Genomic DNA, 23604 nt, shown 5'->3' with positions numbered 1-23604 from the left:
ATAAGAGCTGTGCAAGGCACAATGTTGTATATGATTGTGACCTAACGTTGAATTTTTCCCAATAATTGTTTTTATTATTATCAGAATCATGCCGCCAAGAAAGATTGGAACTAGGGCGAACCCTGGGTCTGAGGACCAGGGAAGCCATAATCAGGACAATAGAAACCAAGAACACAGTGAAGAGGAAGATGAGGATTATGTGGAACAGGATGACTCCCTGTATGAAGAAGAAGAGGAAACATATGATGTTGAGGGATTTGAGATAGAGGCTGAAGAAGGAGAAACCGAGGTTGAGCAACCAGTACCAAACCCAGGCATGGATCCCATGAGCCAGTTCATGCAACTCCTAAGACAGAATTTGGAGCGTCAACCCAACCCACCCCCTCAAGGAAGTAACAATGCAGTGGCAAACTCTTTCAGGGCTTTTAAGTCCCTTAAGCCCCCTGAGTTCCATGGATCAGCCGACCCAGTTGAGGCAAGGGCATGGTTAAAGGAAATGGAGAAATCTTTTGAGATTTTGAGTATCGATGAGGCACAGAAAACTGTATTTGCTACCTACCTTCTGAAAGGAGAAGCTAACTACTGGTGGGAGGCCAAGAAAAACATGGAGACAGATGCTATAATAACCTGGGAGAGATTTAGTCAGTTGTTTCTGGGAAAGTATTTCCCGAGGTTTATGGAAAACCAGATGGAGCTCAAGTTCTTGGAGCTAAAGCAGAATAACTTGTCTGTAGCAGAGTACGAAGCGAAATTTACTGAGTTATCAAGGTTTGTGCCGGAGTTTGTAAGCACTGAGGAAAAGAAAGCTAGGAGGTTTCAGCAGGGACTGAAACCATGGATTCAGAATAGGGTGGCAATCCTTGAGCTTACGGACTATGCCACTCTGGTGCAAAAGGCAACGATTGTAGAAGTTGGAAGTGAACAGATGCAGAAGGAAAGAGAGGAGAAAGGAATAAAGAGGAAAAGTATGAGCATGGGTGGAGGTTCCGCAGGAAGGAGCTTCCCAACTAGATTTAATCGAGGAGCAGTGTCCCTACCAGGAAGGAACACTGGGTTTAAGCGACCAATGAGTGTGAGTGTGAGCCAGGGCGGTCAGAAGTCAAGAACGTCCTATTCCAACCAATCTCGACCCCCATTGCCAGCCTGTAACATATGTGGAAGGAATCACACTGGGGAGTGTAAAGGAAGGCCAGTAACCTGTTTTAAGTGCGGTCGGGAGGGCCACTATTCAAATAAGTGCCCATCATTAACCCCTGCCGTCGTTCCAACCACCAATTGTCATCAGTGTGGACGCTCGGGTCATTGGAAGAAGGAATGCCCAATGAACAAACCAGCAGCTTCGGGAGCAAGCAGGGCTGCTTCTAATAAGCCACCTACTGCGAGGACTTTCAACATGACAGTCCAGGATGCTATGAAAGATTCAGATGTGATAGCAGGTACCCTTTCTCTAAATTCAGTCAGTGCAAATGTTTTATTTGATTCGGGAGCAACTAAATCTTTTATATCAAAGGACTTTGCGCGTAAGTTAAGACTTAAGGCTAAACCCTTGATAGAACCCTTACAAGTAGAAATAGCCAATCATGAAATTATTCCTGTTAACCAGATTCACCCCGCCTGTGAGATAGGCATAGGGGAGCAATCTTTCAGTGTGGATCTGATTCCTTTTAAATTAGGGGAGTTTGATGTAATTTTGGGAATGGACTGGCTATCTAGCAACGATGCTCAGATAGACTGTAAAGGGAAGAAAGTTAAGTTAAATATCCCCGGGAAGAAAGAAGTTATATTTAGAGGAAAGAGGCAGACGCAGAAATTTTTGACCATGGCTCAGGCCAAAAGGATGCTACGAAAAGGAAGTGAGGCCTACCTAGCCTATGTGGTGGACACACAGAAGGAGGTGCCCAACTTACAAGATATTCCAGTAGTCAACGAATTTGAAGATGTATTCCCCCAAGACCTTCCGGGATTACCACCCGATAGAGTGATTGAATTTGCTATTGAGTTGGCCCCAGGGACGGCGCCAGTTTCAAAAGCACCTTACCGGTTAGCCCCGTTAGAAATGAAGGAATTAGCTATCCAATTGCAGGAACTCTTGGATAAGGGTATGATAAGACCCAGTGTGTCTCCGTGGGGAGCACCAGTTTTATTTGTTAAAAAGAAAGATGGGAGCATGAGGTTGTGCATAGACTATCGAGAGTTGAACAAGCTAACCATAAAGAACAGGTACCCATTACCTAGAATAGACGATCTGTTCGACCAGCTAAAGGATGCTGTTTATTTTTCCAAGATCGACCTGAGAACTGGATATCACCAACTAAAGATTAAACCTGAAGATATTTCCAAGACAGCGTTCCGTACCAGGTATGGGCATTATGAGTTCTTGGTAATGTCCTTTGGATTAACCAACGCCCCAGCGGCTTTCATGGATTTAATGAATAGAGTATTTAAGAAGTACTTGGACAAGTGTGTGATAGTTTTTATCGATGATATTTTGATCTACTCAAGGACTGAGGCAGAACATGCAGAGCATCTGAGGATAGCTCTAGGAATACTCAGAGAGGAGCAGTTATATGCCAAATTCTCGAAGTGTGAATTCTGGCGGAATGAAGTACAGTTTTTAGGACATGTGATCAATAAAGAAGGAGTATTGGTCGACCCCTCCAAGATAGAGGCGGTCTCAAATTGGGAAAGGCCAACCACACCCACAGAGGTAAGGAGTTTCATAGGATTGGCCGGCTACTATCGTAGATTTGTACAGGACTTTGCGAAGATCGCAGCCCCTTTGACACGACTTACTCGTAAGACAGAGAAGTTTGAATGGACGGAGAAATGCGAGAACAGTTTTCAGGAATTAAAGAAAAGGTTGATAACGGCTCCGGTATTGGCATTGCCGGATGGAAAAGGAGATTTTGTGATATATAGTGACGCGTCACACAAAGGATTAGGGTGTGTGCTTATGCAGCACGGTAAAGTTATTGCGTATGCGTCGAGACAATTGAAGGAATACGAGGTTAGATATCCTACTCATGACCTTGAGCTCGCAGCAATAGTATTTGCTTTAAAAATTTGGAGGCACTACTTGTATGGAGAGAAGTGCGAGATTTTCACAGACCATAAGAGCCTCAAGTACATATTTACGCAGAAAGAGCTCAACATGCGCCAGAGGAGATGGTTAGAACTAATCAAGGACTATGATTGTGAGATTCTCTATCATCCAGGGAAAGCCAATGTGGTGGCTGATGCCCTTAGTAGAAAGGAAAGACTCAGAATGATAACGACTTCGGAAGAGTTGATAAGGGATTTTGAGAAAATGGAAATAGAGGTAAAGGTAACCGGAACCGGAACTGAAAAGCTTTTTGAGATCTCAATGCAGCCAGAATTATTGGAAAAGATCAGATTGTGCCAAGAGAAAATAATGAATGAAGACAGAAAGTCAATGACTGGAGAGGAGATCCATACTGAGAAAGATGATAAAGGGATAATGAGGTATTCCTACCGAATTTGGGTTCCGAATGTTCAAGAACTTAAAGATGAGATTTTGGATGAAAGCCATAGTTCAAGGTATTCCATTCACCCGGGAAGTACCAAGATGTATAGGGATTTGAAGGAATATTACTGGTGGCCCAACATGAAGAGGGACGTAGCAGAATGGGTAAACAAGTGTTTGACTTGCCAAAGAGTAAAGGCAGAGCACCAGAGACCCAGTGGACTTTTGCGACCCCTGGAGATTCCCGAATGGAAATGGGAACAAATAGCGATGGATTTTGTTGTAGGCTTGCCAAGGACGAAAGCCAATCACGACGCCATTTGGGTAATTATAGACCGACTGACAAAGTCAGCTCATTTCATTCCTATCAATGAGAGATACACAGTCGATAGACTGGTGGACATTTACCTTAAGGAAATAGTAACGCGACATGGAGTCCCAGCGTCCATTGTCTCAGACCGAGACCCAAGGTTCAACTCCAGATTTTGGAGGAGCTTTCAGGAATGTGCGGGGACCAAGTTAAATATGAGTACCGCGTACCATCCCCAAACGGATGGACAGAGTGAAAGGACCATCCAGACACTAGAGGATATGTTGAGAGTCTGTGCAATAGACCTTAAAGGAAGTTGGGATGATCACCTGCCGTTGATCGAGTTTTCTTATAACAATAGCTTTCATGCTAGCATCGGAATGCCGCCTTATGAGGCCTTGTACGGAAGAAGGTGTCGATCTCCCTTATACTGGGATGAAGTAGGAGAGCGGAAGATGCTCGGACCCGAAGTGGTCCAAAGGACCAAAGATATAGTGGATCTTATCAGAGGGCGACTTGTAGCAGCCCAAGACAGACAGAAGAAATATGCAGACCTAGCCCGAAAGGACAAGGAATATGAAGTAGGGGACTTAGTACTGTTGAAAGTATCCCCTTGGAAGGGATTAATGAGGTTCGGAAAGAAGGGAAAACTAAGCCCAAGATACATTGGACCTTTCGAGATATTAAGACGGATTGGAAAGTTAGCTTACGAGCTAGCCCTACCCCCTAATTTGCAACAGGTTCATAATGTGTTCCATGTGTCAATGCTAAGGAGGTATCATCGGGATGCCAGGCACATAGTGGAGTACGAGCAGGTGGATATGCAGCCAGATCTAACTTACGTGGAGAAGCCAGTAAGGATTATGGATAAGAAGGAGCAGGTGCTACGGAACAAAGTGATCAAGCTAGTCAGAGTACTATGGCAGAATCATAATGTGGAAGAATCAACTTGGGAACTAGAGAGCACAATGCTAGAAAAGTACCCCCATTTGTTTTCTGTTTGATTCCGGGACGGAATCCTTTTAAGGAGGGGAGACTGTAATAACCCCAAAATTTTTCAACTTTTTGTAACCCTTGTGAATAGTGTTTTAGCTGAATGAGAAAACTTTTCACGCCACACTATGTAGGGGTTCTGTTATGGATATTCTGGGATATTATTAGTACTCTATGAAGTATATAAGTGTATGTAAATATCGTCAGAATCCAATTCCGAACACTTTGGTTTTTCCCGGAAATCCACAAGATACGGAGAGAATTGAGTATAAGGTAACAGGATAAAAAGGATTTAAATTAAAGGATTATGATAGAGGATCATAAAAAGGAATATAATGTATTGAGAAAGGTTAAGGGAACCTAAGTAATAAGATCCCGGGTATGATCCTTCAAACGATAAACGAGAACGAAAGTTAAGCGAACCGTATAACAGATCAGCGGTCATTAGGCAAACGATTAGGAAGTTAATCAAAGGGATTAATGGGAATGATGTCATCCAACCAATAGAAAGAAGACAAGGAAGGAAGGATGACATCATGAGGATGAGGTAAGCATGACATGGGAAGGAAGGAGGTGTGGTTGAATAAGAACCACACAAATTCAAGGGCAAGGTAGTAATTTGCTAAATCAAAAACAAAAACCAAGCCAACCAAGCTAGTAAAATCATTTCATCAAAAAATCAAAAACAACCAAGGCATTTGTTCTTCACTTTGCTCTCGGCTTTTACACATTTTCAAGGCATAGAATTTTCAAAATCAAGATCCAAGCATCCTAAATTGGTAAGAAAATTCCCTAATCATCTTTATGCTTAGTTATGGCTATATCATGAGTTTAAGCCATTAATTCTTTCTCTAACTTCTTCATTTAATCAAGGAAGAAGACAATGAATAGTGTTTTCAAGTTTTTAACTTGAACTTTTTTCTTGTTTTCTTGAAGATCCAAGCTTTCCTAAGGCTTCTCAAAGCTTCTTAAGGCTTCCTAGCTCCACCCACCACTTCAAGGAAGGTATACCATTTCCAAACCCTAGGTTCATATATATTATAAGGTGATTTTGAGTAGTGGGTTGATATTGTAACTTGTTGTTATGATTTAGAGTTTGAGATTTGGTATGGTAGTGAATGGAATGGTAATTATTGTGGTTTTGATTTAAAAGAACTTAAGAATGATTAAAGTAAAGTTTAAGCATAAGTATGAATGGTTAAATTGAATTGGTTGGGGTTGTTATGATGTGATAAGGATGGAGGATGGTTGTATGTTGGATTTGAGGTTGATTTGGGTTGTTTGTGAATGGGTTAAAATTTGGAAATCACGTAAACATAGCCGTCGTAACGGCCGATTTTCTTTGGACTGTTTTTGTGCATAGCATTAGGACCCGAGAACCCCCTGCTAGATTGTGACCACTGCCATGTTTAGATAGCTCATGTTACGAGCTTCGTTTTGATATGTAGTTTGTCCGATTCCGATTTACGGTTTAGGAGAAACGACCGTTTCAAGTAACGGCGTTTCGCGGACGAAACTTTTTCCCTCGCCTTACTTTGGAATGTAGGTTAAAGACCAAAAAGGGTGAATTAATGTATGAAACATTTATGGTAAGTGTGTTAGGTAGTGGTAAGTTATTCGCGAAGGAATCGCTTTAAAACTCGTAAAGGTTAAATTATTAAAAATGGTGGAGCCGAGGGTACCCGAGTGACTTAAGCGAATCGGTGAGCGCAAAACTAGCATTAGAGTCTAAGTTAGTTAAATCATAGATTTACAAGTGATTTTGGTTTAATTCCAACTTACTTGTTGTTTATAGGTTATCAGACTCGTCCCGAGCCTTTCTCACCCCCAAGTCGCTCAGGCAAGTATTATATCCGTTATACTGTTGTTGTGATGTATACACTTGTATATGCATTATCTTGCGATAGATGCATGTTGGTTATTTAGCAAATTCTTGCGATATATTGTAGCATGTGATATGGTATATATGCATGCCTGTTTCATATTCTTGAAATATATATCTGTTGGTTCAGTTGATAATACCTATGCTAGAGGATAGCGGTATCTTGCATATACCCTTAGTATAGGGACCCAAAGGTGAAAATATTTTCTAAAACCGGGAGTCGAGGATCCCGAGTAATCTTGTATATAAGGATATGGATATATATATATATATATATATATGGTTATAGTTTTCCAAACTATTAATCGAATAAGGTTTATTCGATAATTTTAAACTTTATTTTATTATTGAATATTATTTCGAATATTATTCGAGGACTTATGACTCCTTTTATATTATTTATTGAATATTATTTGAATATTCATTTGAGGATGTATGACTCCTTTATTTTATTTAATGAATATTATTTATAATATTCATTCGAGGTATTATGACTCAGCTTATTTTATTTATTGAATATTATTTGAATATTCATTTGAGGATCTATGACTCCGATTATTTGCTGAGATATATTCTTTATTTTATTAAAGAATAAGATGTCAATAATCAAACTTATTTTCGATTATTCAAATAAAGATAATACTTTCATATAAGTATATCTTTGGTTATTTAATACTCGTTTCAAGTATAAATTTTAATACTTCTACTTCAATTATTTTTATAAAGATTATTCTTTATGGGAATATTATTTAATTAATAATATTCAGATATTTTCTAATATTCTGGGGACTGATTTACTTCATTAAATCAGCCTTACTCCAAACACTCTTTAAAGTGTTTTCGAGTCTTCAAAATGATTTTTAAAAGTCAGAGCGGATCCCAAAACTCATTTTTATATTTAAGATCTTCCTTTTAAAGGGGATTTAAATACTCGCTCAAAACCTGGGGAATCCGGCTCTGTGGTGTATTTTATATTCGCAACGAGGTTGCAGATTTGGTAAATGAATTGATTACTTGCCTAACGTTCGGGAAGTAAGCCCATCTCATTGAGTCGGCATAAGCGACAGGCCGGGGTACGGTCTATTATTGTGTAAGTGGCTGGGTGGCAGTCCATCAACGCGTGAGGGACCGGGGTACGGTCGAGCGCAAGGTCCTAATGCGGCCAGGGTGATGACCGGTGAGGAATTCATCCATCTACAGTAGAAAAGGTTACTTATTGGTATCTTTGCCTGATCAGCGAGATATCGGGTTTATGCCAAAATTCTTTTCCTTTCCAAAATTTATTGGATGTTTCAAACTCTGTTCATACTTTACATAACAGAGGTTTCAGGAAATGTTTAAAGGGGTATATATATGTGGATATATATATACCGGGACTAAATAAAGTATCTCATAACTTTTTCATTCAATAATCTTTCAAAGATTGAATCTATTCAAGTCTTAACTTGTGGTCTCATCTATGGGATGTTTTCTTAAAACCTATAATACTTTGAACGGTGGCAGTTCAAGTAGCTTTATATAAGATATAAGTGTGGTGAAGTATTGGTAACTTCATTCCTTGTTTTTACTTATATCTAGTAAGTAATTATCTTACGTATGATAGAGATGCTATCAAGTATCCATTTAGATACTTATATTATTGTTATCATTATACATATTATCTTGCGAGCTGTAAGGCTCACTCTTGCTTTATTTCTTCATCACACAACAACAGTTAGGAGAGATGGCCAGACTCCAGCAGACCCAGCGCAAGCGCGTGGGAAGCGTCCCGCGTCTTCCCGCTGATGTTGTAGCTGCTATAGCTGCAGAGGTAGATCCATTGTAGTTCAGACCATCTACTTTTGAGAATCAAATTATGTATAATTATAACTTGTGGCAGATAATGGCAATTAACTGTAAATTTATCAAGTAATCATTTTGGGTTGTAATAATTTTAAATTGTGGATTCAAAGACTTGTACTTATTTCAATTTCATCTCTGAGACTATAACGGGTTGTGGTGTGTGTTAGTGTGGGGTCACAGTATGAGGTTATTTATTATTAATTAAGTGAAGTGATATTGTGGAAAGAAAGATCGTGACAACTCGGATCCCCGACCCCGGATCTGGGGGTGTTACAATAGCTTTCTTCAAAGACCCTAGAGACTCAGTCTCAAAGAAGAGAATAGCCAAAATCTACAGAAATGGGAAAATGATCTATATGGTGGTTGGACATCCACAGTTTGCAGATTCTAAGAAAGAAGAAAAGGTGAGACTCAAACAATAACAAAAGCAAGCTGCTTTAGATGCCAAGAACCTAGCTAAGAAGCCCGCAACCACAGAAGTTGCTTTGCCTACTGTGCAACTGAGAATCTGATTGAAGAAAAGCAAGAAAAACCAAAGAAGACTAGGAAATTTAGATATAAACTCAAACCCAAGAGGATGTTGGATTTTGATGAAGATAAGGAAGAATATATGCCAACCCAATCTACTACTTCAAGTCAAACAGCCATGCCCATAGTGGAACAAGCTAAATTCAAGGTTTATCCTGACAAGAATTTCCATGGTGAAACCATTATTCCCAAAGATGAACCTATAGATTGGGAAAGCCTACCACTTCCTGATCTATTCATTCCAATTTAAACCAAGCTAAGAAGGAAAAAGAAAAGAATAATCAAGAAGGTCAAGCCTGTCAAACTTCAATCCAAATCACTGACCACACCCAAACCAACTGTCAACAAGGGGGATCAACTCTTCATTTGTGACATTAAACAATTCCCAGACATAAATCTTTATCTGGAAAAGATAGATGAAGTTAGAGCCATTGATGCTTACAAACATCTTCCAGAAAGATTAGTCTTCAGGTACAAGGGTGGAAGAGAGATGACTTGGCCCCTTCACAGAATTCTAAATGAAGGTTATTCTACTTTGGTGACTATTTTCTCCTCAGTCAAAAAGAACTTTGGATTCAACATAGTTGCCAAGAAAATGGTACTAAACAAGATTGAGGAGATAAGGAATAGCTGGAGAGGACCAAATGCACTTCTAAAAATATTAACAATTCCTTTTACTGGAGATAGGGTGCATTTGAGGCCATACTGGATAATGGAGTTAAAAGATGAAAAATGCATCAGAAGATTCTTCAGATTGGAAGATCAGCTAAAGATGGCATGCAATGAAACTCTCATGGAGATGCAAGAAAAGCTGGATCAGACAAATGGAGATAAATCTGAGTTCTACAGGCAACTCCAATTCTAAATTGAAGAAAACAATGTGAAGTTCGGAAAGAAGTTCAGACAGTCAAGGAAATAAGCTAAATCTGCTCAGTCTAGAGGAGCACCTTGAAAATGACCTATGAGATTCTCTATAAACCTTCCTCTGTATGTTTTCAAATAAATTGCAGCACTTGTCAATTTTATCTACTATATTTCAGTCTGTACTTATAGGGTGTTTTGTTATCATCAAGTTTCTCTTAATTTATGGCTATAATTCCAGTAGACATAAATTTGGGGAGATTGTTAAGAATATGTTGTGAACTTGATGATAAGTTAAACAAAACACTTAGTAGATATCATTTAGTGAATTTGTAGCTTTCAGTGGATGATTACTTCAACATCCGTTGAAAGACTAGTTTATGTTATAATGAGATTAGTAGCACATTTCTGCATATTGTAATGTCTTAGAGAACTAAATGTTGTAGAATGTTTTAAGTCATGTTGACTGCTAGATTGATATGCAAGATAGGTTGGCTAAGTGTAAATATTAGATGCCTTGTAATCTTGTATAAATGAAGTAGATTTAACTGCTATGAAGATAGTCTCAACAGATGTTCCACAAGGCCTCAACGGATGATCAACTAAAGTCTCAATGGATGATCAACCAGACTCTCAACGGATGATTCAACAAAGTCTCTACGGATGATCCCACAGAGTTTCAACGGATGATCAATCTGAGTTTCAGCGGATGAACAAATTCAAAAGAGTAGTTGATAGTGACTTGACAGTCACATGCGTTGATTGTATGCAAATGGAATGTGGCAGCCTAATGACAGGGTTTAGAGAACAAAGAAGCATTTCCATTTCCATGCAAAATTGAAGATATTAAAAGATGCTGGATTAAGAACCGAAGAAGCATGAGATTAGACTAGAAACATTTTGTCTTATTTGTTTGTCTTTTTATCATGTAACTTGGTGAAATATATAAACCAAGTGTAGCAAGTAGAATTTTATCCAAGTTAGTTCTATGTTCTTGTGAGTTCAACTTGTAAGCAGCTGTGTATAACATTGTAACACAGAGTTCTCTTATTAATATATATATATATTATCTATGATGGAAAACTTCAATCCACCAGAAAGTTCTTAAATACTTGTATTTGATTACTTTGTGTTTTGATTTCATCAATACTTTCATTCAGCACCATAGCCAAATCAAACACAGTTATATATTCATAGTAGAATTGTTCTTAAAATTTAAAAAGTAGCCAAAATTACATTCAACCCCCCTTCTGTAATTCTTTGTTAGATTGTTAGGAAATAATAATAAATCTTTAATATACCATTTTTAAAAGTAAAACAAAACATTACGTCTCAACACTTAATCATACAATAATATTTCGAATACCACAGAACACCTACAACCAATATCCAATACAACATCCAGCTGACAGGAGCATAACATATTTTATTTATTTAATATTTACACTTAATAATTACAAATATACGAGTCATTATAGCTCATGTCCTCATCTGACCAAAGCCCTTGGCCAAAGGTTTTGGTCTAAGTCTACATCTGGCCAAAGTCCTTGGCTCATGTCGACATCTGACCAAGACCTTGGTTCTAGTCGAAATCCAAATCAGTATGTTTTGGTTTGGGTAGATATTTGAGAATCAAGAGCGAGTTCATGTCGACATTTGAAGTCTCAAGCCTAATGTATATGTCGACCTCTGAAACTCGGGAACTTGGTGCATGTCGACATTCGACTAACATCGACATGTGGGACTTGGTAATTCAACTACAATATTGTGTGAATGAGTGAAAGCATTCATTTCACTCATTCATCTTCTCCAGCAACCAACTACAGATAGTTTAAGCTCCATTGAAGACAAATTGAACTTGTATTTGTATCGTTATATAGTCAAATTTGTGGTAGCTAATCGTAATTGATTAGAGTGTAGCAAACTCAAGGTTTATATTGATAAAATAATATATTCTTCGAACTTGTTCATGCTTATTTTGATTCTGCATTTTAAACAAAGAGCTTGTGAAGAATCAAAATAATTTGTAGGTTTCGTATTAAACCCCCCTTCTACGATATTTTGGAACCTAACACGAGTTCAACTACTGCACCAACACTTTGTTCGGAACACATTTTTCTGTGTGATGGTATTATAGTAATCCTTAATAAATGTATATTGTTTTTATAACTTAAATATATGTATATAATGACTAGACATAAGTCAAAATTTAAACTTAACTATAGGACAGATTATTAATTTATGATTAAAATTGGATATATTTATAAGGTGGCCTGTTAATTTGGGGCATATAACACAAATTTCCTTTTATTATAGGGATTTTTTGAAACTTACCCAAGTTCAAAAAGATATTTGCAAATACACTGTCATTTTTAAAAACAATTACAAAAAATTATTTTTATTTCCAAAAATACTATTTTTTAATTTTTTTGCAAATATAAGTGTTAGGTCCGGAAGTATCGTAGAAGGGGGGTTGAATAAGATACTCACTAAATTAAAAAATTCTTTCGAATATTTTACGGATAGGTAATTTAGTGGTCGGTTAGTGGTTCCGTGTTCTTGAGGTGGATAGTGTTTAGGACATTAAAATGAAAAATACAAGATATTCGGGGAAATATATAGTCATATATAAATTCTCGAGGGGTTGTTACACTCCGATAAATAAATTAACCGGCTACAGTACAAGAACAAAAATGTTTTAGCTTCTTGAAAAATTAACAAATTAAATTTTATGCAAAATCTACAATTCTTTGTCCAAAGACTTAATTACCGGATAACAATTATAATACCCCTTATAAATATACAAGATTTAAACCGGGCATTATAACTCTTCTCCGGTGAGAAGTTTAACGGATATATGTGTATATCTTCTTTTCCGTCTCTCTCTATATTTTTCTTCAACTCCGTTGGAGAAGATGAAGAACAAAACCAATTCAATCGTTCTGCTCCTTTTGTATAGTCTTGAAAAACCAACTTTAATACGTGGCTTCATTTAAACCAAGTATACATTGATTTTAACTAATGAACTTGATGCATGCTTGAGAAGTGGAAGTAAGTGGCGTCTAGAGTGGTTCTACCATTTGGTTTTCTTAAATCCTCATGCAAGTGGTGCCCCTATGGTGCAGAAAGTAGTAGTGGCGTCTAGGGGGATTTATGCCTTAGAATTTTCAGTAAATACAAGATGGTGGCGCCTCCTAGGGAGCAAATACAAGTGGTGGCGCCTAGAGTGCACAAAGGAGTGCCTTTGCCTTAGTTTCTGAGAGCCATTTGAGTAAGTGGCGCATCCTTTATGTAGTGAATCTATGGCACTAGTTTTTACAGCTTTCTAGGAGGTGGTGATGGTGCCTACTATGGCCTTGAATGGCTTGGTGGTGCCTAGAGTACCTCTTGTAGAGCCGGGAGGCGACAGGGAGCCAGAACCATGGCTACAGGGTACTTTGGTTATCATTCCTTGAGTTCTTCATGGCGACCGGGGTACAAAAATCTATGTACTGGAGTTTGATTGACATTTGAGGTCTTGGAGCCAACAAGTACGAGTATATAAGTGACCGGAGCCATATGTGGAGCCAAGAACTAAGAGTCATGGTGACAGGGCATTTTGACTTAAAAATTCTTATTTTCCTTGAATTCTTCAAAGAGACCATGATATAAATCATTTGTTTTAATCATTTACTTGAGTTTCCAAGCCTTGGATCCACTGCATTCAATACTTCTTTCTCTTGGAGCCACTGGAGCCCTTACTAGAGCCACTGGAGTCTTAAGAGCCACTGGAGTCAATCTTCGCGTCTTCTCTCCAAGTCTTCGTACAATTCATATGACTTTATGCTTCAATACGAATCCTTACTTAACAATCTTCCTAGAGATAATACTTGGTTTTCTTTCATAGATCATTGACGCCTAGTGCAATGAGTGTTTCACAGGCGACTAGTTCCGCTCTCAGGTCCTCGTATTATAACCTTGCTTTCATTGTTAAATCTGCATCAAATGTATTGCTTCATACATTGATTGTTAATAAATAATGTACTTTCACTGAAATTTTTCCTGGTACTTGGACAACGTCTTTATTGTTACCACAATCTTGAATACTTCTTTCTTTATTCGTCATTGGCACTTGAACATATAAAATGAACTCATTTAAATGAGTATAACTTCAAGACTGCAGTTTTTTTCTTTAACCTTTGTCTATACCATATCTTCAATTCTTCATATTCCTATACTTCGAACACTATCTATCTTCAATCAATGTCAATACATTGAGGCATGAATATTAATGAACTTTTTTCAGGACCTCTAAACAGACTTCAAAACTTCTTTTCATGTTTTGATTCTTTGTATTTGTTTTGTCTTCATTTATTTCTAATTTCTTGTATAGACGTTATAGTACTTAGATGTCATGTTCTAGTGCTGAGTTATCACGTCTACTGTTCATACAGTTTTGCAATATCACCAACATTAAGAATTTTTGCAAACTTATCTGTTGCGGGTCGAGGGCCCCTTCCCCGAGGGGTATGCAATCTCGACGAGTTTCTGCCATTCAATGCAACATAAATTTCAACCAAAAAAACTGGATGTACTTAATTGTATATCCGGTTGATTTTAATTACACCGCATTTTTTGTAAATATTTTTAGAAAATAGTAAAATCGCAAAAAAATATGAAAAAGTTAGTATTTGAGTCATGTTTTATAAACGACGTCGTAAGGGATCGAAAAACGTGTAATGAATGTAATAGTACTAGCTCTCAACGGCAAAAAGCCAGGCGACCAATAAAAACTCAACACTCCAAAAACAAGATCCAACCCAAAACCCCATTCTAATCTCAACCCCCATTAAACCCCATTCTAATCTCAACCCCCATTAAACCCCCTTCTAATATTTTCCCCGATTTTCTCACAAACCCCATCTTTCTAATTTTACAAATCAAAGCTCAAATCTCTGTTTTTTGTAAGTAATGGTTGATATTAACAATGGAAGGAAGTAAAATCGTTGTTAAAGAAGAAATTAACCATGAGAATTCCACTACTGATGGTAGGCCCCCCAACCCATTTGCTCCTGCTTCAAGAAATTGCTTCAGTGCTTCTTACAAGAAGTCCCTGGTTCGACACCCTTCACTGGTAATGGTGTTTATCTTATGTACATTTATTTTTATTTTTTGTCTTTTTTATTGCTTTAATGTCAAAAAGATTGCATTTTGATTTGTGAGTATTGCTTATTTTTCTGTTTTGTGTTTTTTATTTGTGAGTAGTTTATCTTTGTTTGCAATGATCTTGTGTAATATTGGTGTCAATTGTTGGTTTTTTGACTTGTATGTTAGTGTAGTCCGGAAAAGGTTGCATTTTGATTGTTGGTTATTGATTATATTGTTTTTGTTCAAGTTTAATTATCAGTAGTTGTTCCTGTTTTTGGAATATATTTTTAAAAAAATTATGGATAGGTATAGATCTGTTGTTATTTAATCTTTGCTCGTGAGTTTGTAGTTTGACCATTTGTGCAAAATTAGGTATAGGCATAGTAAGTACTTATTGGGTGAAATTTTTATTGTATTACAAGTTGATTAGGCTTCTTCATATTGATCAAAGTCGAACATTTGTTTCCTTAGTGTTCAGCGTTGTATATCATTGATAATTGCTGGTTATTATATGGCCATTCACGTGCCCGCAAAAAGGAGCTGATAGAGGAGCTTGGCTGGGTGGAACCAGTATTGCATTTAGATTATTGATTACCCTTTCCTCGAAAGGGGAATCCTGTACATATAGCAGTTACAGTTTAGAAATAGACTTGCATTTGGGATCTAATTTAAATTTGGAAGCGGTCCATTTGGAAGCGGACCGACTCTCCTGGATTGATAAACCAAACATACCCGGTGTATCCCGCTCGGATTGATAGACCAAACCAAATAAGTTCCTTCATTTAATGATCAAAATTTAGACTTTTTTATTATAGAATAATGATTGCCTTTAGGATTCTCGTTGGTATTTTCTTCTATTAGGTATTCCATTTTTTTTTTAACTTTGGGATGTGCCGAAGTGTCAGTTTTCAATGTATATTCAATTTAGACATTTAGATTTTTTTTTATGCAGTTTGTTCTTAGAGGTTGACTGTTTGTAAAAGTAGTCATACCATCAAGACTGTAGCCTACCCAGCCATTGATATTATTGAATGATTTCCGCTTGACAGTGGCATGCATGCACAAAAGAAATGGTGGGGGTTCCTAAGCCTGAAAACCCAATGTGCGAATTAGTGTATTGGAAGTAACTTGGTGACTGTGAGTGGACCCTTGTATCAATAGCCTAAATAAGTAGACCTACAATAAAATTACTAAACAAAATAGGCTTGAATTGTTATTCCTGGCTAGATTATTACTAGTTTTACTTGCTTTGGACATCAATTTCCTGTAAGTGATAATGTTTACATTTTGGAATGATCAGTTCTCGTTTGTTCCCATATGGATTCTAACGCTTTAAATCCATGATTTGAAAGAGTACTTATACTTGTTAGTATTCCTTTTATGGCCTTGTACTACGATTCCTACAATTATTGTATTACATTGTACTTTTTCGTATTTTATTTATGACTTTGTACTTCGATTCCTAAAATTATTGTATTACATTGACACGTGGATTTAATCCCTTAGAAAACTCCAAGGCTGCTCATCAAACATCTCTAATAAATTGGCCAGCTGGCTAGCGAGAATAGGCTCCAACGTGCAAACATGGCTCCGCACATCTTTAGCTAGCACCAATTTCCTTGCCAAATTCAGCTAGGAATTTCTAGTATCTCAATATTGTACAATATTTTGTAACTTTATCCTCTCCCAAACCTATTGGGGCTTGTTTCTTTTTTTACATTTTCTTCTTGATTTATTTTATTCTTAAAAAATGAAATAGCTAGCCATTTTGACTAGCATGGTTGCAGGAAAAATATAAATTTGGCTAGCCAAATTTTAAATACTCAACATCTTATACCTGTTTAGCTAGTGTAACGGCTAGTAGCCTTGAGATGCTCCATGGTAGACTAGCTAATTACACCTCTAAATTATTGTAAAATATTGGATTGTGAAAGTGTGGCTAGACAGATTTGTGTTTTGCTCTAATCATTATAGCTTCATTACTCTCAATCTGATTATGATATTATTCAACATAAATAAAAATAAAAGGAGACATGAAAAATATGATATTATTCAACATAAATAAAAATAAAAGGAGACATGAAAAACTGAGAGAGTAAAAAACATCTGTAGCTAGCCAGGTTTAGCTAGTAGCCTAGTACCTTGTCATCCCTGGGAATTGGTCTTAAGATTTACTAAAGTTAGCCTAAATTAGCGTATTTGATGTCGCAAAAATTACCTCTCTAATAACCAGAACAGTTGTTGGTGACTTTTTAGGATCGATTGCTAGAAGGGGCATAGTTCGTTGTCATCAATTTTTCTATTTAAGGAATACCCAATTGAAATCTTAGCCGGAAGCAGAGCAATATATTTAAGAAAGCATGTGTAAATAGATTACTACAATAGCCATCATGATATCCAGATACGCAACCATAGATTTAAATGGACAGGCCGACATTTAGCGTCACGTCCCCATCCGCTAAAAGAGGATGCAAAGGTAAACTTATCCAAATATAACATTTTGGACTTGGAACATATATATGTTTATATTGGCTATTTTAACTTGGTACCCTATAGAGTTCAGTTTGAGAATAAAAGTTGATGCTCTTGCGCAAAGATTAGAAATATAGCTAGTTAGGTTTTGATAACACTAGTAAAACCTCGGCAAATTAAATTTGGTAGAACATTTGTTAATATAGGCATTTCTTTTAATTGGTATATAAATATATACTAATACAGAGAGTGTTAAAATTCAATGAAGTTCAATTTTGAAATTTTTATTACAATAGTAATCATTATGATGTGCTTATTAATGTATTAGAGTTAATTAAATTGATATAAAATTTATCGTACATAATATTAGTCTAGTATTAATAATTATTTTGTTGTTTCTGAAATAATCAAATACAATTTAATAATTAAATATAGTGTATGATGGTAAGAGCATTTACTAAATGAACAAAATATAAAATTTCTTGAAATCATACTCAATTGTGGATTCACGTCTAAGAGGGCAACACAAAAATCATAAATGGAATTTTTAGTACAATTGTTATCATTCCACGACCATAAAAGTTTGCGATGGTGGCTCGAGACAAGAAGGTTGTTGAGTGGTTCGTCTGGTACAAACACCGTGTGAACATATCCCGAGAGCTAGTTTTGAAGAATTTTAATGAACAGGGAACTCTATATTGATATTTCACTCGGTTGTCTTATGTTTGTAACTTTATAGAAATATCAATCATGATATTAGAGGAGCATACCTTCATATATATGGTGTCTTCTATGCACCCGAAAAAGAAAATTTATAAATTTATGTACAAATATGTTCTCTTAACAATTTTACCAAATTGGTGATATAAACAACATCCCTAAGACATGATCAAAACCTATTAACGAACATATTGAAACGGGTTTATTAAAATCTAATACAAACATACTTATTAAAACCCGATACAAACTTGGTATCAACGAACTTATAAAATCGGGCTTATTAAAATCTAATACAATGGGCTTATTAAAGTTTAATACAAACGTACTTATTAAGACCCAATACAAACTTGGTATCAAAGAACTTATTAAATACGGCTTATTAATATCTAATATTAACATGCTTATTAAAACCTGATGCAAAGTGATAGCATAAATTTAAAATCTGAATTCGTAATAATTCGTTAGTCCTTTAAAATAATAAATATAACTATCTAATTCCAATTTTGATTTATTAATATCCAATTAAAAGAATATTATTATTCACAATCAAATTATATTGGAATCATAATATTATCAATATCATATTTCAAATAATATAAATATAGGCATTTGTTCAAATAGAAATAAAGCTTAAAATGAAAACTAGAAACTAATCTGCACCATTAGATCAATCTAATCTAATGACCCCCCTACATGGAGTACACACAATTAAACTACACCCTCCCACACAGAATCTCAGCTTTTTCCCTCTGTTCTTAATTTGATTTTTCCCGTCAAATGGTAAGTTTTTTTTAAAATCCGACTTCATTGTATTTTTTTCCATCTCCCAGCGATCGATTTGCATACCATATGTGCTATATTTTGACATGATTTAGAATTTTTTTTATTTTAATTTCTAATTTTCATTATAAGAATATTTCTAGTGGAATAGCTTTCTATAAATATATTTAAAATACAAGTTCCTAATATATAAATAAAATTATAAATATCAAAATAAGCCTGTGCGTCGCACAGGTTTTCAGGTAGTAAATTATAAAGCAAATTTTTGTATTCGGAAAATAGAGAAGAAAAGGCTTTGGTTTGGAAAATGGGATAAAGTTTGGGAACCAAACAAGGGAAACATGAGACATGAGAGTTCTTTAACGCAAAACGACATTGTTCGCACATGGTATATGTGAATAAACATTAATAATAGATAACAACGGCAAAAAGTGTGTGGCTTTTGTAAAGCTAGCCGACCTCTTTGAACTCTACATTCTTGAAAACAAGATCCAAACCCCTCAAACGCATAATCTATTATTTCATAATTGCATCTCTAAATCTCTGTTTTTCAGAGTTTAAAAAGGTAGTAAGTAATCGCCGAGTGTGTCAATGGAAGGAAGTAAAATTGATGTAAAAGAATCTAATGGGAGCTCTACTACTGCCATTGATGGTAGGCCTCCCAACCCATTTGCTCGCAATTGTTTGAAAGCCTCTTCTAAGAAGTCTTTTGTTCGACAGCCATCGCCGGTAATCTTATTTTGTTTGTTTAATTTGCTTTTATTAAATTTTTTTCCAATTTACAAGTAACGGCAATCTCAAAAACTTTGAACCTTTGTTTCGGGTTGCCTAAATTTCTTTTTGGTGGGGGTATATACAGTCATTTTTAAATTTTTACTGCATTTATGATAGTACCTAATTTTTGGACTGTGCTAAAGTGTCAATTTCAATTTAATTAGTTTGGATCTGTTGTTCTCAAGTTTGTGCATAACAGTCTATAATTTCAGTGTTCACAAAATTAATTAAACCATTACTATTTTCTGAAATGACGTGATGTTTAAGACTTGTGCTTCTTGATTCTTTGTGCACCAATAAAGTTAAAATATTTGTGTATTTATTACCATATGTTGGCCGGGCTTTGAATTTCCGGTGTCTGCCGCTTAACAGAGAATAAGACTGGGACCAACAATTTAGGGAGAGAAATTAACATCACATTATTATGACTTGGACTGTGAGAGAAATTCTAATTTGTACTATAACATCTTCACAATTAAGGCACATATCTCATAGGCTCCAACGTAGCTACCAACTCGACTGTGCACAGAAGTAAAAGAATTATTAAGTTACAGTCTACTACTTCCAACTTCCAACTTCATTGTTCATATTTTAATATTTCCACAAATTAAATGACTCCTGCAATGTGTTATATTAATTAATATCGTTTTTTCTGAGTTTTTATATTTGCTTGACTGCTGAGCCTTTGTTACTTTAAATTTCTTTTCTTTCACTACCACTATCATAAGGTTTCAAGTGGCTGTTCGCAGGTGAAGACAAATACATCTGACATTTCTGTGGAACTGAAAGCTTGTGGAGAAGATCTCGATATTGAGTTTGTACCTATTCTTCGTTCGGGAGCGTGGGCTGACATTGGGTTTCGTTCAAGCATGGAGGATGTATATGTTTGTGCTGACAATATAATGCACGACTATGGGATAAAAAACTGTGACAGTGGGCCAAGTGCCTTCTATGGGGTATTCTCTCTCTCTCTCTCTCTCTCTCTCTCAAAATTTAGTTATAATAATTTTTGGGCTCTACGTTTGGCTGTGCATGGATGAGAATTTGTTTCTGGTGTGTCTTTTTGGATGTTCATTGTATAAGGCTTTGTTCCTGAAATCACGAATTATTTTTCACTGCCATGTTCAATGTTTCTTATTGGGACAGAATATTGATATTCTCAAATTTTAGTTGTCTCTTTCGTACAAGTAAAATCTGAAATTTACATGGTTAGGTGTCCAGAATTGCAATTAGCTTCCTAGGGCTATACATAATGAAACTGTAATCACTTTTAACTACTTAATTTTATTGCAGTGAAAATAAATGAAACTATGATTGATCAGATGCCTGCTTTTCTCAGTGCTTGTTTCAAATTCTAGTTCTTTACTCTATTGTCATAAAACTACTTTCTTTAACAAACTATAAGATTTTTGTGTTTTTGTTTTATAAATTTTAAATACTATCTGTCAAGTGAATGAGTTGCTCACCAGTTATGACGTATCTACTGAGACAGGTATTTGATGGTCATGGAGGAAAGCATGCAGCTGACTTTGCATGTCAACATTTGCCAAGGTTCATCGCTGAGGATGATGGTTTCCCTGAAGAGGTCGAGAGGGTCTTGGCTTCAGCCTTTCTGCAAACTGACAATGCTTTTGCAAAAGCTTGCTCCCTCGATGCTGCCCTTGAATCTGGGACAACTGCATTGGCAGCCCTTGTCCTCGGGAGGTTAGAGCTTCTAATATTTCTGCAATTTTGTCCAAGTAGAATTTTCCTTAAAAAAAGTCTACTTGTTTTTAGTATCCAAACACCTTATACTCCCAAGCTGAAGGCTGTATTTCATTGGTAGATCTAGTTTATTTCAAAGAATATCTTATCTTTCAAGGATAGATAAATTTCCCAAGCCCTTCAACTAATGTGGTGGTTACTGGCTAGCATTAGGTACATGGACTATAACAACCTTGTTTCTTTTTCCTTAAATGAAGTTTCTGGTGGGTGTTGAATTCTTCCCTTAAAAACAAATGTTAGCTACGATTATGTTGACATGTCAAAATGTGGAAAAAAATCAGATGAGTTATTTTTGTTTGATGAGATGTGGTTCAAGGATTATAGTTCTAGACTTTTGGTTTTGGATTATTAGTCCTTTAAAATACCTGATTATTAATCTTTGAGTTGTGGCCGTGAAAGAAAAAGTCTAAAGCACTCCCGTTTTTGTTAATAATACTGTAACTAATGTCTTTGGTATCGAAAGGAAGTAAAGAATTTCAAGGTAAATCAAAGAAAGGATTGTCTCTAGAAGAGCTTCTACCTTTGGTTATTGGTTAAAGGTTAAAGCAACTGATTTGATTTACAATAGGATTTCCACCTGTATTTTACATGTCATTAATTACTTGGCCAAGACAAGAGACGTCTCATTAGATAAGTCAAATCACTACTGGTCATCAAGTTCCTGATGTGAAAAAATCTATTCTTTCAGAAGGGTACAACACTTGCAACATTATTAGTTAAAAACACAAATTAAGTGTTATTCTAAATTTTATGGACCTAAGGTTAACCACATTAATAGTTCAGGAGCTAGACAATTGAATATCCCATAAATAACATTGTATTAGTTGATAATGGTTTAGTTTTGACTCATGTGATCTGATCTACTAATTTGATAAAACAACAAACTCTTGCCCTGTGAAAATCGTTATTTTTCATGGCCTTTTTATCGTGTTGGTCTTATTTAGTTTTTCTGTGACGGTTCTTGACATCTTTCTGTTTTACTCTTTTATATGATGGCATGAGTCTTGGCAGGTTCAATACCAATGCTATAATTCTTTAGCAATTACTGTTGGCACGTGTGAGATAAATGTAATTTGTGTTTTGATCTGTGAGAGACTGAGACTCCAATCCCTTGGTTTCTTCATTACCATCTGGTGTTTGTTGAGTTACTTGGTATCAAATAATTTTCTAACTAAATATTTGTTCATTAAGCATTTTTTTTTGTTAATATTTGTTTATTTGCTTATGATGGCAGCTCACTGGTGGTGGCAAATGCCGGTGACTGTAGAGCTGTACTATGTAGAAGAGGTAAAGCTATTGAGATGTCAAGGGATCATAAGCCAATTTGCTCAAATGAAAGAAGGCGTATTGAAGCTTCCGGGGGATATGTCTATGATGGATACCTTAACGGACAAATTAATGTTGCCCGTGCTTTGGGGGACTGGCACATGGATGGTCTAAAGTGTAGCAATGGTGGACCCCTAAGTTCAGAGCCTGAAGTAATGAGCACAAAGCTAACTAAAGAAGATGAATTCTTAATTATAGGCTGTGATGGAATCTGGGATGTGTTTATGAGCCAGAATGCTGTTGATTTTGCACGCAGAAAGCTTCAGGAGCACAATGACCCAGTTATGTGCAGCAAGGATCTGGTTGATGAGGCTCTCAAACGAAAAAGTGGGGACAATCTAGCTGCTGTCGTGGTGTGCTTCCAACCACAGCCACCCCCAAATCTGATTGCCCCCCGAGGAAGAGTGCAGAGAAGTATATCTGCGGAGGGCTTGAAGGAACTACAGAGCTTCTTAGATAGCTTGGAAAACTGAGATGGTGACGAATATGTTTCTTCAATTTTGTCCTTTCTAGTTTCAATTATTGTAGCTGGTACTTTTTTAGAGTTTAAAGAGTATTGTCAAACTGTAACATATGCGGCATTAGCTCTTTCCTGTGTTTTAGCTTAAGACGTCATTGCAATCATTTTCAGAATCCTGATGGCAACTTATCGACAGCTAAATTTTTTAAATTATATGTACTACATCTAGTGCAAGAACCATGCTAAAGCTATTAGAATGCTGAATGTTGGTCTCACAATAG

At 36.3% G+C, this 23604-nt stretch overlaps 1 protein-coding gene across 2 annotated transcripts; it reads left to right on the top strand.

The window, feature by feature from the left end:
- Window positions 1-14647: 14647 nt before the first annotated feature.
- LOC141667092 (putative protein phosphatase 2C 22) lies at window positions 14648-23542 on the top strand. 2 transcript variants are annotated; one of them, XM_074473445.1, is made up of 4 exons: window positions 14648-15013; window positions 20523-20729; window positions 21266-21477; window positions 22772-23542. In XM_074473445.1, exons 1-4 carry the CDS (start codon window positions 14867-14869, stop codon window positions 23334-23336), a joined length of 1131 nt encoding a protein of 376 aa, XP_074329546.1. In that variant the 5' UTR covers window positions 14648-14866; the 3' UTR covers window positions 23337-23542. The 2 variants fall into 2 exon arrangements, with proteins under 2 accessions (XP_074329546.1, XP_074329547.1); XM_074473446.1 differs by lacking the exon at window positions 14648-15013 and adding an exon at window positions 19237-19728.
- The last annotated feature ends 62 nt before the right edge of the window (window positions 23543-23604 follow it).

The sequence above is a fragment of the Apium graveolens genome, chromosome 6 (assembly GCF_009905375.1).
Source record: "Apium graveolens cultivar Ventura chromosome 6, ASM990537v1, whole genome shotgun sequence".
NCBI classification, from domain to species: Eukaryota; Viridiplantae; Streptophyta; class Magnoliopsida; order Apiales; family Apiaceae; genus Apium; species Apium graveolens.
This window is presented reverse-complemented; position numbering and strand designations above follow the sequence as displayed.